A 17874-nucleotide genomic window follows, 5' to 3' on the forward strand; every position below is an offset into this window, starting at 1 on the left:
AGAGTTTACAGAGAATTGGCATAAAATAAAAAACATCCAGTGAGCGGCAGTTCTGTGGGTGAAAACACCTTGTTAATGAGAGAGGTGAGAGGAGAATGGGCCAGACTGGTTCAAGCTGACAGGAAAGTGACAGTAACTCAAATAACCATGCGTGTGCAGAAGAGCATCTCTGAATGCACAACACATCGTGGAACACGCTGCCCGAGGTGGAGGTAGAGGTAGGTACATTAGGGCCATTTAAGAAACTCTTAGACACATGCATGATGGAAAAGTAGAGGGCCATGTGGGAGGCAAGGGTTAGATTGATTAGATTGATCTTGGAGAAGGTTAAATAAATACAAATAAATAAATAAATGAAAGAGTTGGCGTAACGTCACTTTTCTATATCCTGTCCTTGTAGCTATGGTTACGACTATAGAGAATGAAGGGAGCAAGAATTCCAACATAGAAACATAGAAAACCTACAGCACAATACAGGCCCTTCGGCCCACATTGCAGTGCTGAACATGTACTTACTTTAGAAATTACCTAGGCTTACCCATTTTTTCTAAACTCCATGTACTTATCCAGGAGTCTCTTAAAAGACCCTATTGTATCCGCCTCCACCACCATCGTTGGCAGCCCATTCCATGCGCTCACCACTCTCTGTGTAAAAAAACTTACCCCTGACATCTCTGTACCTACTTCCAGATGGGCCAGACGGACTGTGTCCTTGCTTTGTCTGCTGTGACTGGACTGTTAGACGCAGAGGAACGGGCCTTGCCTGTAGCCGCTGGGCGTTCAGATCTCCTACCATCTCAGCTTGACCTTTCTCTCCCTCTTCCTGCCCCAGTTCTCCGCCGCTGTTTTCCTGACTTCACCACCAAGAATGGAATCCTGACGGTAGCCAACAAAACCACCTTCCGAGATGGCCGCGGGAAAACTCGCAACGTCACGGATCTCAGGGATGCAGCCAAGTAAGTGCCTGCCTGACTCCGGGCTCCCAGCTCCTGGAGTGTTCCTGGACAGACAGGGATTGGGTTGTGAGGAGAGCGATGGAGGCACTCAGCACAGTGGCAGGCAATGGAGAGACTGTGGGTGACCACAGGACACCAAGGGAAGGATGTGCCAAAGGACCAGGGGAGGAGAGCAGATCATTCCTGCTGAGAGAGAGATCTTGAACCCCAATGTGTGACAGGGTGGTCGGATTCCATGGGGACTTGCAATGTGGACTGTGTGCCAAGGGACATGAGATATGCAGCTGTTGCAATAACACTATCCTGGTTAACTTCTCATGGAAGTTCAGAATTTTTATTGATCAAACATTCAGAAAATATATTTTTTTAAATTCCATGTGTTACCTTTGCAGTTAACTTAGTCATTTAGAATGGACTTTAGTGTTGGGCACGTGGCCAAGTGGTTAAGGCGTTCGTCTAGTTATCTCAAGGTCGCTAGTTCGAGCCTCAGCTGTGGCAGTGTGTTTGTGCCCTTGAGCAAAGCACCTAATCACACATTGTTCTAGTCTGTGAGAGGAGTGGGGCCCCACACAGACTTCCAATCTGCGCCCTGTAAGGCATGAAAATGCCCGACGCAGGCCTCTCATGGTCTGAGTCAACGTTCCCCCCTTGTCCACCTCACCCAGAGTATTGCCTGCTCTGGCTGGAGTGGAACAATGTGACAGCTCATTTCCAATCTGAAGCTGGACACTCAGGTTATAAACAGTATAAAATTAACTGAGATATGAATTAACGACATCTGTTCACCCTGGTCCAGAGGGCGCCTCCCCTTCACAAGCTTGATAGAGGTGTACAAGATGATAAGGGGCATAGATGGAGACTTAGTTCATGGGTGGAAATGGCTAATATAAGGGGGCCTAATTTTAAGGTGATTGGATGTAAGTATAGTGGGGGATGTTAGAGGGAGGTTTTTTTACACTGAGAGTGGTGAGTGTGTGGTAGAGACAGGTTGTGGTGGTAGAGACAGATACATTAGGGACATTTAAGTGACCCTTAGATTGGCACATGGATGATAGACAGATGGAGGGCAATATGGGAGGGAAGGGTTAGATTGAGTGGGTTAAATGGTTGGCACAGCATTGTGGGCTGAAGGGCCTGTATGGTGCTGTACGGTTCTATGTTCTGTATCCTATGTTCAATGATGAATGTTATCTGTTCATCCAGATACAGGGGGCTTCTCTCCTTCAGGGACTTATTTTTCCCCAAGAAAATCTTATTTTCGATGCTCGTTCTATTTTCCTTCGTTGTTTGTGTTTGTTTATGTGTGTCCGTGGAATTGATCTTCGCAGGTAAGGCGAGCATCTATTACCAGCCCCTGCTTTGCCCCTGACGAGGCAGATAAGATACCAGAGTGGTGGAGTGGGGACTGGAGTCATGAGCACACCACACTGGAAGAAGGCAGCTGGCTTCCCGCCCCTGGAGATGCGATTGAAACTGATGGCTCTTTCACATAAGATAAATATTACAAGTGGTTTATTTAATGAGCTGTCATGGTGGGATCTGAGTTAATTGCCACAATGGATGAATGAGCCCGTGGATTCATGCTCTTCTCTTCTGGATACAGTCAACCACTGAAGTCGCAGAACCTGCTGCTTCTGGTCAAGTCGGCTTTCAAGCTGCGAGAGGTGTGAAACTGTCAGGATTGCATAGCTCACACAGCCGCTCATAGTCGCAGAACCCATCCGACACGATCAGGAAAGCTCACCAAGGCTTCACCTCTCTGAGGAGGCTGAAGAAAGCTGGAGTATGCACGCCTATGCTCAGAACCTGCTGCAGGTGCACAGTAGAGAGCATCCTAACGTGCTTCATCACTGCATGGTACAGAAACTGCACTGGGGCAGACAGGAAGGCTCGACAATGGGTATTCAACACTGACGTAACACATCACTGACACCAGCCTACCCACGTCAAGGAAATATAATCAGAAAGATGCTGGAAAGGGGCCAGTAACATCAGGAAGGATCCCACCCACCCTGCTCATGGACTGTTTGTCCCACTCCCAGATGGAGGCTGCGTAGCACCCACACCAGGACCACCAGACTCAAAAACAGTTTCTTTCCCCCAAGCAGTGAGGCTGATCAACACCTCCACCCACTAACCCACCCCTCCACACCCCCGACCACTAACCCACCCCTCCACACCCCCAACCACTAACCCACCCCTCCACACCCCCGACCACTAACCCACCCCTCCACACCCCCACCCACTAACCCACCCCTCCACACCCCCACCCACTAACCCACCCCTCCACACCCCCGACCACTAACCCACCCCTCCACACCCCCACCCACTAACCCACCCCTCCACACCCCCGACCACTAACCCACCCCTCCACACCCCCACCCACTAACCCACCCCTCCACACCCCCGACCACTAACCCACCCCTCCACACCCCCGACCACTAACCCACCCCTCCACACCCCCACCCACTAACCCACCCCTCCACACCCCCGACCACTAACCCACCCCTCCACACCCCCACCCACTAACCCACCCCTCCACACCCCCAACCACCACTACTTTATCATTTCCTGTCAGTCACCTTATGTACAGACACTCCTGTGCCTAGCGTCACTTTATGGACATATAATCAATGTATATAAATATCTTATGTGTTTATATTTATTGTGTTTTTTTGTTATTGTGTTCTTTATCTTACTGTGTTTTTTTTGTGCTGCATCGGATCAGGAATAACAATTATTTCGTTCTCCTTTACACTTGTGTAATGGAAATGACATTAAACAATCTGAGTCAGTTCATGCTGACAGATTTTAACCTTGGCACTTTTACAGTAGGTAACTTTACTTTTCTGTCTGATAATAAATCCTTTTTTTTCAATTTAAATTCACAGCAAAGTGAACCAGATCCGGCACAGATCCGACAGGTGTTGGCTTAACCTTTGACTGTGGAATGAGCTGATATGCACTAAACCTGCATGATCTTTTTGGCTGCCTTGTCTATTAGGCGTTGAGCTCATCTGGAACACAGTGCACTTTAAAGTCAGTGAGAGGTGGTGTGAAGGGGGGATGGAAGGAAGGGTCTGGTGGGACAGCAGGAAGGCAGGAATGTAACTCGACACGACCAACATCTGTATGAAGAACAGAACTTGACTCTGGGCCTGTTCTTGCTGGAGTTTACAAAACCATAAGACATAAGTATTATTAGGTCATTTCACCCTTGAGTCTGTTCTGCTATTCCATCATGGCTGATTTATTATCCCCCTCAACACCATTCTCCTGCCTTCTCACCATAACCTATGATGCCCTGACTAATCAAGAACCTATCAATCGCCACTTTAAATAGACTGTACCCAGTGACTTGGCCTCCACAGTTGCCTGTGGCATTGAATTCCTCAGATTCACCACCCTCTGGCTAGGGAAATTACTCATCACTATTTTATCTCTGTTCTAAATAGAAGTCCCTCTATTTTGAAGCTGTGCCTTCTGGTCCTAGACACCCCCACAACTGGAAACATCCTCTCCATGACCACTTTATCTAGGCCTTTCAATATTCAATAGATTTCAGTGAGGTCCCCCTCATTCTTCTGAACTCCAGCGAGAACAGGCCCAGAGCCGTCAAGCCCTCCTCAGATGCTAACCCTTTCGTTTCCAGGTCATTTTCGTGAACCTCCTCTGGACCCTCCCTAGAGAATGGGGGAAGGGCATTAAAACCCAACGTCCAAGTACATTTATTATCAAAGTACATATATGTTACCTTATACAACCCTGAGATTCATTTCCTTGTGGGAATTCAACAGGAAAATAAAGAAATACAATAGGATTTATGCATTATAAATAAAGACTGTCAAAGAACCAGTGTTCAAGATAAGACAAATTGTGTAGAGGTAAAAAAAAATACTGAGTTGTGGAGACCTTGAGAGTGAATCTGTAGGTTGTGGAATCAGTTCAGAGTTGTGGTGAGTGAAGTTATCCACGCTGGTTCAAGACTGAGATAGAGTGGATATGGAGATGATGTTTCTTCTGGTGGGGGTGTCTAGGACAAGAGGGCACAAACTCAGAATAGAGGGACAACCATTTAGAATAGAGATGAGGAGGAATATTTTTAGCCAGGGGGTGGTGAATCTGTGGAATTCATTGCCACAGACGGCTGTGAAGGCCAAGTCTTTGGGTGTATTTAAAGTGGAGTTTGATGATTCTAGGTTTGCCAGGGTGTCAAAGGTTCCAGGAAAAAGGCAGGAAAATGGAGTCGAAAGTGAAAAATAAATCAGTCATGGTCAAGTGGTCGAGGAGACTGGAATGGGCTGAATGGCCTAATTCTGCTCCTCAGTGAGTAGCAGACAAAGAGCTAGTCAGTACAGATCTGAGCTGTCACCACAGATGGTGTGCCTGTGCGTGTTTACAGGCACTTGCTGAGATGTTGTCCTTCAGAGTCTATGCAATACGGAATGACAAAACCACACGTCTTCTCCACAGATAAACAAATATCCACTGCTCTTTAGAGAAGTCATTTGACACTGCTCCTGCGTTATTTATTCGCCTGCATCCAGGCTGCCTTATTATTTGTCCAAGGGAAGAAATCCCATGAACAAATTGAGACTGATGTTTCTGGGCCCGTCCGATCGTACCTCACATCTCCACCAGTTGCCGTCTATCAAACACGGGGCTTGCCCCAGTGACCAGATGAGGTAGGAGCTTGGTGGACATCAAATGAAGAAAAGATGTGCTGGCATTCACAGGGTCCAGAGGAGATTCACGAGAATGATTTCAGGAATGACAGGGTTAACTTATGAAGAGCACTTGATGGCTCCAGGCCTGTACTCACTGGAGCTAAGAAGAACGGTGGAAGGGGGGATCTCATTGAAACCTATCGACTAGTGAAAGGATGTAGAGAAGATGTTTCCTATGGGGGAGTCTAGGACCAGAGGGTACAACCTCAGAATAGGGGGACGTCCATCTAGATCAGAGGTGAGGAGGAATTTCTTTATCCAGACGGTGGCAAATCTCTGGGATTTACTGACCTGGATGGCTGTGTAAGTGAGTATATTTAAAGCAGAGGTTGATAGGCTTTTGATTAGTTAGGGCATCAAATGATATGGGGAGCAGGCAGGAAAATGGGATTTAGAGAGATAATAAAGCAGCCAAGATGAAGTGGCAGAGCAGGCTTGATGGACTGAGGGGCCTAATTCTGCTCCAATGCCTTATGGCCGTATGGTTACACAAACATCCTACCCCACCTTGACTGGAGAACTGTTTACTGTTATTTCCAGACTGGATTTAGGGACAGAGAGCTTATGTCAGAAACTGCAGGAGGAGACTCTTTGAACGTTTGGAAGTCTACGGTTGAAAAGCAGGAAATTTCTGTTCTCTTGTGGGAACAGATCTTTGTGGAGACTAGTGACAGGTTTAAAAAGCAACCGAGACATGTTATTAGGGTATTGGGAACTTGGCAACGGCCAAGAAAAAGAAGTGAGGTCAAAATGGAGTGGCCATAGTGTGAGTGGGGTAGAATTAGAGTGGGGAACTAAGGCTTTGGCTTTAGAGGCTGTGCCGAGAGAAACGGAGGCTAAGTTGAGGTTTCTGTCAAATTTCTCTCTCTTTCTTAAGTATTGAGTAAGGAGAACAGATCCCAGGGCAGTGGTATGCTCCTTTTGCAAGATGTGGGAGATCTGGGATACCTCCAGGGAGAAATGCAACTCCTAACAGACTGTGTTAGGGACTGGAGTGGGAGATGGATGAACTGCAGCTTATATGGGAGAATGAGGGGGTAGTAAATAGGAGCTACAAGGAGGTAGTCACCTCTAAGTTGCAGGAGACAGATCTCTGGGTGACTGTCAAGAGAGGTAAAGGGAATAAGCAGCCAGTGCATAGTCGCCCTGTGGCCATTCCCCTCAATAACACCACTTTGGATACTGTTGAGGGGGCAACGTACCAGAGGGAAGCCACAGTGACCAGGTCTCTTGATGGGGTGGGAGTTGTTGGTGGTTTTGAACCAGGTCATAGTCTCAGCTGAAAGATTAGTTAGTCAGGGCAGGTGTGAGAATTACTCACAGGGTGGTGAACCTTTGAAACATGGTTTGACAGGTGATAAAAAAGGTGTACAGCATATACCTGATGAGGGGCCTTGGCCCGAAATGTCGACTGTTTACTCTTTTCCTAGATGCTGCCTGGCCTGCTGAGTTCCTCCAGCATTTTCTGTGTGTTGTTTTGACTTCAGGTGACTCTTGGATAAGGTGTAGCACCTGATCAGGGTCACGTGAAGCCGTGGAAACAGGTGGTGTGAGCAGCCGGTGAATATCACAAGTCCTGGTTATGCATCCACTGATGCCAGGCAGGCAATCTCGGAAGAGTACTGATAATGGCTGGAATCCCCTGTTTTGTAAACGCACTGCCTAGAAGAAGGCAATGGCAAACAACTTCTATAGAAAAATTTGCCTACGACAATCATGGTCAGAAGACCATCATCAGCCACGGCATATAACGAACGAATGAACATCTCATCTTAAAGCTATGTCACCTTGTATTATTTATTTCCAACCTGGGGACAAAAGATCTGTCTATCTACTCTGTCTATGCCTCTCATAATTGTGTACAGTTCAATCAACCCTCCACCGCTCCAGACAGAACAACACAGATTTGTCCAACGTCTCTTCATTGCTAATACTCTCTAATCCAGGCAACATCGGGGTGACCCCTTCTGCACTCTCTCCAAAGCCTCCTATAGTGGAGTGACCAGATCTGTACACAATACTCCAAATACAGCTGCCTTGACTTTGTCTTTTACGCTCACTTCCCTGACCGATAGAGGCATGTCTGCTGTATACTGTCTTTACCACCCTATCTAACCATGTGGCCAATTTCAACGAGCTATGGACTTGTACCTCCAGATCCCTCTTTATACTTTATACTTTATTGTCGCCAAACAGTTGATACTAGAGCGTACAATCATCACAGCGATATTTGATTCTTCGCTTCGCGCTCCCTGGATTACAAATTGATAGTAAATTTAAATTATAAATCATAAATAGAAAACGGAAAGTAAGGTAGTGCAAAAAAACCGAGAGGCAGGTCCGGATATTTGGAGGGTACGGCCCAGATCCGGGTCAGGATCTGTTCAGCAGTCTTATCACAGTTGGAAAGAAGCTGATCCCAAATCTGGCCGTACGAGTCTCCAAGCTCCTGAGCCTTCTCCCGGAGGGAAGAGGGACGAAAAGTGTGTTGGCTGGGTGGGTCGTGTCCTTGATTATCCTGGCAGCATTGCTCCAACAGCGTGCAGTGTAAAGTGAGTCCACAGACAGAAGATTGGTTTGAGTGATGTACTGCGCCGTGTTCACGATCTTCTGCAGCTTCTTTTGGTCTTGGACAGGACAACTTCCATACCAGGTTGTGATGCACCCTAGAAGAATGCTTTCTACGGTGCATCTAAAGATTTAGTGAGTGTTTTAGGGGACAGGCCAAATTTCTTTAGTTTTCTCGGAAGTAAAGGCGCTGGTGGGCCTTCTTGGCAGTGAACTCTGCTTGATTGGACCAAGTCAGGTCATTTGTGATATTGACCCTGAGGAACTTAAAGCTTTTGACCTGTTCCACTTGCGCACCACCGATGTAAATGGGGTCGTGCGGTCCGCTACTCCTTCTGAAGTCAACAACCAATTTCTTCATCTTGCTGACGTTGAGGGATAGGTTATCGTCTTCACACCATGCCACCAGGTTCTTAATTTCCTCTCTGTACTCAAACTCATCATTACCCGAGATACAGCCTACAATTGTTGTGTCATCAGCAAACTTATATATTGAGTTTGATGGAAACTTGGCTACACAATCATGGGTGTACAGTGAGTACAGCAGGGGGCTGAGTACACAGCCTTGTGGGGCACCAGTGCTCAGAGTGATTGTAGAGGAGAGCTTGTCCCCTATTTTTACAGCCTGGGTCCTGTCTGTGAGGAAGTTGAAGATTCAGCTGCAGATCTGAGTGCTAAGGCCCAGGTTCCGGAGCTTAGGAATCAGTTTATTTGGAATGATGGTATTAAAGGCAGAGCTGTAGTCAATGAAAAGGAGCCTTACGTATGCATCTTTATTCTCCAGGTGTTCTAAGGAGGAATGTAGGGCCAGAGAGATGGCATCTGCTGTTGACCTGTTGCTCCGGTAGGTGAATTGCAAAGCGTCGAGGTTGACCGGTAGGCTGTGGTTGATGTGTGCCATAACCAATCTCTTGAAGCACTTCATAGCAATTGATGTCAGAGCCACGGGTCGATAGTCATTCAGGCATGCCACCTTGCTGTTCTTCGGCACTGGGATTATCATTGCCTTCTTAAAACACGAGGGGATCTTAGACTGAAGCAAGGAGCAGTTGAAGATGTCAGCAAACACTCCAGCTAGCTCGCTTGCACGGGCCCGGAGAACCCGTCCTGGGATGCCATCTGGGCCTGTCGCCTTCCTTGGATTTATCTTCAGGAAGGCCCTTCTAATGTCCTCCTCGGTGACGATGAATCTCGATGCCACCAGGTCCAGTTCATCCGAAGGGGGCGGGACGCTCCTCTTCTGTTCGAATCTTGTGTAGAATACGTTAAGTTCGTCAGGAAGAGAAGCGCTACAGTTACTGATATTCCCAGCCTTTTCTTTGCGCCCTGTGATCTCATTTAGATCCTGCCATAGTCTACTGGCATCGCTCTGGTTAGCCTGGGCTTCCAATTTGGCTCGATATTGCCTCTTGGCTCCCTTAATGGCCTTCTGGAGTTCACGCCTGGATTCCGTGTAGCGACTGGTATCGCCGGACCTAAAAGCCGCAACTCTAGCCTTTAAAAGAGACTTGACCTCATAATTCATCCAAAGTTTCTGGTTAGGGAATATCCGGATTGTCTTGTGAGACACACAGTCCTCTGTGCATTTCCAGATAAAGTCCGTGACAGCTGAGGCATACTCATCGAGGTTAGCTACCAGTCCACCGATTCAAAGCAGTCACGGAGGACTTCATCCGTTTCCTCCGTCCAACGCGACACTACTTTTGACACCGTGACCTCCCGCTTCAGTTTCTGTTTGTAAGCCGGGAGGAGGAGTACGGCCTGATGGTCCGATTTTCCGAAGAGAGGTCATGGGACGGAACGGTAGGCATCTTTGACTGCTGTGTAGCAGTGGTCAAGTATATTCGGGCCTCTAGTGGGCAGGAGACATGTTGGTATAACTTTGGCAGCGCCTTTCTGAGGTTGGCCTGGTTAAAGTCCCCGGCTGTAATAAGCAAAGCCTCCGGATACCTGGTCTCAAGTTCACTGATGTTGGCATACAGTATGTTCAGAGCACACTCCACGTCTGCCTGGGGGGGAATGTAGACCGCTGTCAGTATGACCGAGGTGAATTCCCGTGGCAGATAGTAGGGACGACACTTCACCGACAGGTATTCCAGGTCTGGGCTGCAGAAGCTTGTCAGTGCCACTGTGTCTGAACACCACCCAGTGTTGATCAGTAGGCAGACACCACCTCCCCTCATCTTGCCCGAAGATGCCGCGCGGTCCATCCGATGGATCGAAAATCCCTCTGGTCGGATGGCACAGTTGGGGGCGGCAGGGGAGAGCCAGCTCTCGGTGAAACAGAATACACAGCAGTTCTGCATCTCCCTGCAGTAGGTGAGTCCACCTTGTTCTCTATGGCTTGCACATTAGCTAGTAGGATGGTGGGCATAGGGACCCTGAAGCCCCTCAGCTTCAATATGACCAGCACTCTTTTCCCATGCTTCCTCAGTAAATAGTGCATCTTTCCAGGTTTCCATTGATGCAGTGTGTTGTTGGCAGCTCTTTGAGGGTGGTGGACACATCCTGCGGGGATCGACCGGCGGGTCGCGTCGTCGAACGCTCCGGGTCGGGCCAAGTAACGGGGGAGGCTCTGCTGCCACTTCCTGCTGCCGGGGGCCCAGGCTGTCGACTGGGTCGGGCCCCGAAGCCGACACTTAGTCCTGGAGGGCCGGGCTCCTGGCTGAAACAAGTCCTTAAGCCGAGTCACGGTTGCGGAGGCCTCCGCTCCAGCCGAGCCTCGGGCTCGATTTCCGAGGTTGGTGGCGGAGGCCTTACTTCCGGCAGCTGTGGATGGCCACCAACGGGGCTTTACGGCGGTCGCTCTGGGGAAGCATCTGCGGCACCTTGAGGTCTCCGACGTCACTTCTTTTTGGTCGTCTGCTCCGGAGAGGTGCTGGTCGGAATGGGCCGCGTCTCCAAGTGCACCAGCACGGTAGCAGGCCGCAGGTCTCCGGGAGCGTGGTGGGCCTTGGACTAGGCCTCGTTGGTCGGGTCCAGGTGCAGTCCGGAGTTGAGGAAGCAGTTCTGGTGCGGTGATCTCCAGCTGGGTCAGTAGCTTCGCCAGGGTGTTGTTGATCTTGCTAGATGTAGCAGATTGGAGGCTTAGAAGGGTTTCTCGGGTATAGTATAGTGTAGAGGGCTGTTTGCTCGGGAGAGCACGCGCAGAGTCACCAGATACCGACGATATCTTGAAAACTGTGCTGCTCAGGGACCTGGCATTCACTGTGTACGTTTGACCTCCCAAACTGAAATATGGTTGCCTGGATTAAACTCGTTCTCAAAGTCCAATGTACATTTATCAACAAGGTATGTATATAATATGCAACCTTGAGATTTATCTTCTGGCAGGTAGCCACAAAGCAAAGAAACATCATAGAACCTGTTTAAAGAAAAAAAACACACCCAACATGTGGGAAAAAGGAACAAGTTGTGCAAACAATAAAAAGTAAACAAATAACACAGAACATGAAGCGCAGAGTCCCTGAAAGCAGATCCACAGCCACAGAGCCACTGAGCTGAGTGAAGCTGGTCCAGGACCCACACCAGCAGGTTCAGGAACAGTTATTACCCCTCAGCCATCAGGAAGGAGGTACAGGAGCCTCAGGACCCACACCGCCAGGTTCAGGAATAGTTATTACCCCTCAACCATCAGGTCCCACACCGCCAGGTTCAGGAACAGTTATTACCATCAGGCTTCTGAAGCAGAGGGGATAACTTCACTCACCCCAACACTGAACTGTTCCCAAAACCTGTGGACTCAATTTCAATGGCTCATCATCTCATGAGTATGCCTGCAAGGAAATGGATCTCAGAGATGCATATGGTGACATATATGTACTTTGATAAACCTTTACTTTGAACTTTTTGAACGTTGCAGAGCCTGATGGCTGCAGACCACAGCTAGAGAGATAGTTCACTGTCAGGGTGAGTACCAATGGTTGTAGACCACAGCTACAGAGATAATTCAGTGTCGAAGTGCTAAAATCAAACCTCACAAATAGTAAAAAAAAAAGGAAACAAAAACACCTGGAACAAAAACAGCAGAGTACCCGAAAGTGAGAAATCTACCATTTCTTGCCCTCACTTTCATAAGACCATAAGACATGGGAGCAGAATTAGCCCATTCACCCCATGAGTCCACTCCATCATTCTACCTTGGCTGATCCCAGATTCCTCCCACTCAACCCCATCCACCTGATCTCTCATCAGATCCTTTGGTGCCCTGATCAACCAGGAATCTATCAACTTCTGCTTTGAATATACCCATGGACTTGGCCTCCACCACAATCTGTGGCAGAGTTTTCCACAGATTCACTACTCTTTGGCTGAAATGATCTCTCCTGTTCTAAAAGGTCGTCTCTCAATTTTGAGGCTGCGCTGTAGTTCTGGATACCTCCACCAGAGAACACATCCTCGCCACATCCACCTTATCTAGTCCTTTCAATATTCAGTAGGTTTCAATGAGATCCCCCTCGCATCCTTCTAAATTCCAGTGAGTACATGCCCAAAGCTGCCAAATGATCCTCATATGTTAACTCCTTCATTTCTGGAATCATTTTCGTGAACCTCTACTGGACTGTCTCCAATGACAACACATCCTTTCTGAGATACGAGGCCCAAAACTGTTGACAATACTCCTTGAAAGGGAAGTCCAACTGATCTACATCTTGCTGAATCCTTTGACCACCGCCCTTCCCTCATCAATTATCTTCATCACCCCCTTAAATTGCTCAATCAATTTTGTAAGACCAGACATATTGTGACAGGAAGGGGAAAGAGGTGAAGGAGCCAGTGCAGAGTACCCCTGTGACCGTCCCCCTCAACAACAGGTATCTCACTTTGGGGGGGGATGACCTAACAGGAAAGTCACAGTGGTCGGGTTTCTGGAACTGACACTGCCTCTGTGACTCAGATGGGAAGGGGGAAGAAGAGGCACGGTGTGGTGACAGGGGTTTCATTAGAGGAACAGATAGAAGGTTCTGTAGGAATGAACGAGATTTCCAGATGGTATGTTGCATCCCTCGTGCCAAGGTCTGGGATATCTCAGATTGAGTGATCAGCATTCTAAAGAGGGAGGGTGAACAGCCAGAAGTCGTAGTCCATGTAGGTACCAAAGACATGGTTAGGATGAGTGATGAGGTTCTGCATAGGGTTCTGATCTGAGTTGCTACCCATGCCATGTGCTAGTGAGGCCAGAACTAGGAAGATTATATAGTTTACTATGTGGCTAAGGAGGTGGTGTAGGAGGAAGGGTATAAGATTTTTGGATCATTGGCCTCTCTTCCAGGGAAAGTGGGATCTGCACAGAAGGGTCGGTTTGCACCTGAACTGGAAGGGGACTAATATCCTTGAGGGAAGGTTTGTTAATGCTGCATGGTGGAGTTTAAACTAGAGTTGCAGGGGTCTGGGAACCAGAGTGCTAGAACTGTTAGTGGAGAGGTGGTGAAGGCAGATGTTGGTAAGACCTCCGACAAAGTTAGGAATCAAAAGTTTGAGCATGGTGTGAATGATGTCCTGAGCTGCATATATTTCAATGCAAGAAGAATCGTAGGAAAGGTGGATGATAGTGCTGAGGATGAGGTAGCTGATTTACAAACAGAGGCAAAGTGTAGTGAGGAGAGGCTGTTGAGGGGGCAAAATTGTAGTCAACAGGATGAGTTGCAATGTAGAAGGCAGATGAAATCAAAACGGGTGAATACAGGACTGAGGTGTTGCATCAAAATGCACAGTATACGGATAATGTAGATGAACTTGCAGCACAGTTGCAGATTGGCATGTGTGTTGTGGGCATCACTGAATCATGGCTGAAAGATTATAGCCGGGGGCTTAATGTCTAAGGATACACATTGTAGTGAAAGGACAGGCAGGAAGATAGTGGGGGTGGCATTGCTCTGTTGGTAAAAAAATGAAATCAAATCATTAGAAAGAGGTGACATGGGGTGGGAAGGTGTTGAATCATTGTGGACAGAACTAGGGAGATGCAAGGGTAAAAAGACCCTAATGGGAGTTATATACAGACTCCCAAATAGTAATAAGGCCATGGCCTACAATTTACAATGGGAGATAGAAAATGTATGCCAAAAGGGCAATGTTACAATAGTCTCCAACATGTAGGTAGATTGGGAAAATCAGGTTCATGCTGGATTACAGGATGGAGAATTTCTATAGTGCCAACGAAATGGCTTTTTAGAGCAGCTCATGGTTGAGCTTACAAGAGGATCAGCTATTCTGGATCGGGTGTTGGGAAGTGGACCAGAATTGATTAGAGAGCTTAAGGTAAAGAACCCTTAGGAGTAAGTGATCATAATATGATCAAATTCATCCTGAAATTTGAGGAGAAGCTCAAATCAGATGTGTCAGTATTACAGTGGAGTAAAGGGAATTACAGATGCATGAGAGAGGAGTTAGTCAGAATTGATTGGAAAAGAACACTGGCAGGGATGATGGCAGAGCCACATAGCCACATAGAGCTGATGGGAATTACTGGAAGCCATTCGGAAGGAACAGGATACAAACATCCCAAAGAGGAAGAAGTATTCTAAAGGAAAGATGGCACAACCATGGCTAACAGGACAAGTCAACGCCAACATAAAAGCCAAATAGAGGGCATATAATAGAGAAAAAATTAGTGGGAAGTTAGAGAATTGGGAAGCTTTCAGATACCAACAAAAGGCAACTAAAAAGGTCATGAAAAATGTAAAGGTAGAATAGAAAGGTAAGCTAGTCAAAGTAGTAAAGAGGATACCAAAAGTTTCTCTGGATACATACAGTATAAAAGAGAGATGAGAGTGGCTATTGGACTCCTGGAAAATGATGCTGGAGAGGTACTAATGGGAAACAATGAAATAGCAGATGAACTGAATACGTATTTTGCTTCAGCCTCACAGTGAAAGACACTAGCAGTTTGGTAGAAGTTCTGGGTGTCAGACATCATGATGTGTGTGAAGTTACCATAACTAGAGAGAAGGTTCTTGGGAAACTGAAAACGTTTGAAGGTAGATAAGTCACCTGGACAAGATGGTGTACACCCCAGAGTTATGAAAGAGATGGCTGAAGAGATCGTGGAGGCATTAGTAATGATCTTTGAAGAATCTCTAGATTCTGGAATAGTTCTAGATGACTGGAAAATTACAAATGTCACTTTACTCTTCAAGAAGGGAGCAAGGAAGAAGAAAGGAAACTCTAGGCTAGTTAGTCTGAACTCAGTGGTTGGGAATATGTTGGAGACGATTAATACGGATGAGGTCTCATGGCACTTGGAGGCACATAATAAAAGAGACATGGTTTCCCCAAGAGAAAATATCGCCTGACAAATCTGTTGCAATTCTTTGAAGAAGTAGCAAGCAGGATAAACAAAGGAAAATTGGTTGATGTTTTGTACTTGGATTTTCAGAAGGCTTTTGATAAGGTGTCACACATGAGGCTTCTGAACAAGCAATGAGCCTATGGTATTAAAGGTAAGATTGTAGCATGGATAAAGCAGTGGCTGATTGGCAGGAGGTGAAGAGTGGGGTCTTTTTCTGGCTGTCTGGCTGCAGGTGACTAGTGGTGCTCCACAGGGATCTGTGTTAGGACCAATTCTTTTTATATTATATGTCAATGATTTGGGTGATGGAATTGATGGCTTTGTTGAAAGGTTTGCAGACAATATGAAGATAGGTGAAGGGGCATGAAAATGATTCCAGGATTAAGTGGCTTGTCATATGAAGAGCATTTGATGGCTCTGGGCCTGTATTCACTGGGATTCAGAAGAATGAAGGGTGACCTTATTGAAACCTATCAAAAGATGAAAGGCCTTGACTGAGTGGATGTGGAGAAGACGTTTCCTATGGTGGGAGAAACTACAACCAGAGGACACAACCTCTGAATAGAGTGTAGTTCCTTTAGAACAGAGATGAGGAAGAATTTCTTCAGCCAGAGACTGGTGGATCTGAGGAATTCTTTGCCACAGGCAGCTGTGGAGGCAAACACTTTATGTATATTTAGGGCAGACGTTGATAGATTCTTGATTGGTCAGGGCATGAAGAAGGCTGGAGATTGGGGCTGAGAAGGAAAATTGGATCAGCCATGATGAAATTGTGGAGCCTAATTCTGTTCCGATATCCCATGGTCTTACGGTGTTATATCAGTGCAGAGAGAATTGAAATCAGAATCAGAATCTCTGGCACACGGTGTGAAATTTGTTGTTTTGTGGCACCAGTACATTGCACTGTTCTAATGGTACATCTATAAATTACAATATGAAATATATATATAAAAATAAATTCAGTAAGCAGTGCAAGACAGTGTGTTCAGTGAATCATGATTAGGTTTTCGTCATGAAGTTTGTTGTTTCGAGGCAGCGATACAGTGCAATACGTAACAATAAAAAACTAAATTACAATAAGAAATATATATTAAAAACTTAAAGGAGGAGTGTAAAAGGAGAGCATTAAAAAATATAGTGAGGTAGGGATCGTGGCTCATAGTTCATTCAGAAATCTGATGGCAGAGGGGAAGAAGCTGTTCCTGCAACATTGAGTGTGTGTCTTCAGGCTCCTGTAGCTCCTCAGTGGTAGAAATGAGAAGAGGGTACTGGGTGATGGGTGCTGTCTTTTGAAGGTGTCCTCGATGCTGGGGAGGCTAGAACCCATGACTGAGCTGGCTATTTACAACTCTCTGCAAGTTTTTCTGATCCTGTGCAGCGCATCCCTCCCCCGCCCCCCATACCAGACGGAGAACTATCAGAATTGGATAGCGACTGAGAAAGGGGATATGGGGAGAGTATGTGGTGGGGCGCTGACTGCGGGAGAAGGGGAAGGTTTACATTTGCGTAGGGACTTTCACAAGCCTCAACGTGCTCCACAGCTGCTGCAATGCTAATGCCATTTTCTGGTCACGGCTGCCCTCAGCGTTGGAACCCTTGGACTAACCCGGCCTTCCTGCACACTGTTGGCACTTCCCCAGGGAGGCATTAATTCCTTAACGACTAATCAGCTGCGGTTCAAACTGACTCACAACAAGAGATCATAGCAGTGCTGGGGTTTATAGACATTGCCCACATCTGCACTGTGGGTGTCACAGAGCTTAGAGGCAGGAGCCCTTTGATCTGCAGGGGCAGATATCCGATCACTGCAAGACTGAATTTGGTGGAAGCTTACTTAGGACAGATTTGTTGGCCTATTGGCATCACACTAACAGCCACGGGAGCAGTACAGAGAGTCACACTGTGGGAGGGGTGGTACTGAGGGAGGGTCACACTGTGGGAGGGGTGGTACTGAGGGAGAGTCACACTGTGGGAGGGGTGGTACTGAGGGAGGGTCACACTGTGGGAGGGGTGGTACTGAAGGAGGGTCACACTGAGGGAGCGTCACAATGTGGGAGGCGTGGTACTGAGGGAGGGTCACACTGTGGGAGGGGTGGTACTGAGGGAGAGTCACACTGAGGGAGGGGTGGTACTGAAGTAGGGTCACACTGTGGGGGGGTGATACTGAGGGAGGGTCACACTGTGGGAGGGGTGGTACTGAGGGAAGGTCACACTGTGGGAGGGGTGGTACTGAGGGAGAGTCACACTGTGGGAGGGGTGGTACTGAGGGAGGGTCACACTGTGGGAGGGGTGGTACTGAAGGAGGGTCACACTGAGGGAGCGTCACAATGTG

General features: G+C 47.4%; 1 protein-coding gene across 4 annotated transcripts in view; it reads left to right on the top strand.

Annotated features, from left to right (window-relative positions):
* LOC134355076 (choline transporter-like protein 5) overlaps positions 1-17874 on the top strand; it is a 202401-nt gene that overhangs the window by 115897 nt on the left and 68630 nt on the right. For 3 of the 4 annotated variants that reach the window (XM_063064811.1, XM_063064810.1, XM_063064814.1), the window contains 2 exons: positions 833-956; positions 3848-3880. In XM_063064811.1, the coding sequence (XP_062920881.1) occupies positions 833-956; positions 3848-3880 (157 nt within the window). The remainder of the gene's footprint in view (positions 1-832; positions 957-3847; positions 3881-17874) is intronic. The other variant, XM_063064812.1, reaches the window with a different exon arrangement.

This window comes from Mobula hypostoma, chromosome 12 (assembly GCF_963921235.1).
Source record: "Mobula hypostoma chromosome 12, sMobHyp1.1, whole genome shotgun sequence".
NCBI lineage: Eukaryota > Metazoa > Chordata > Chondrichthyes > Myliobatiformes > Myliobatidae > Mobula > Mobula hypostoma.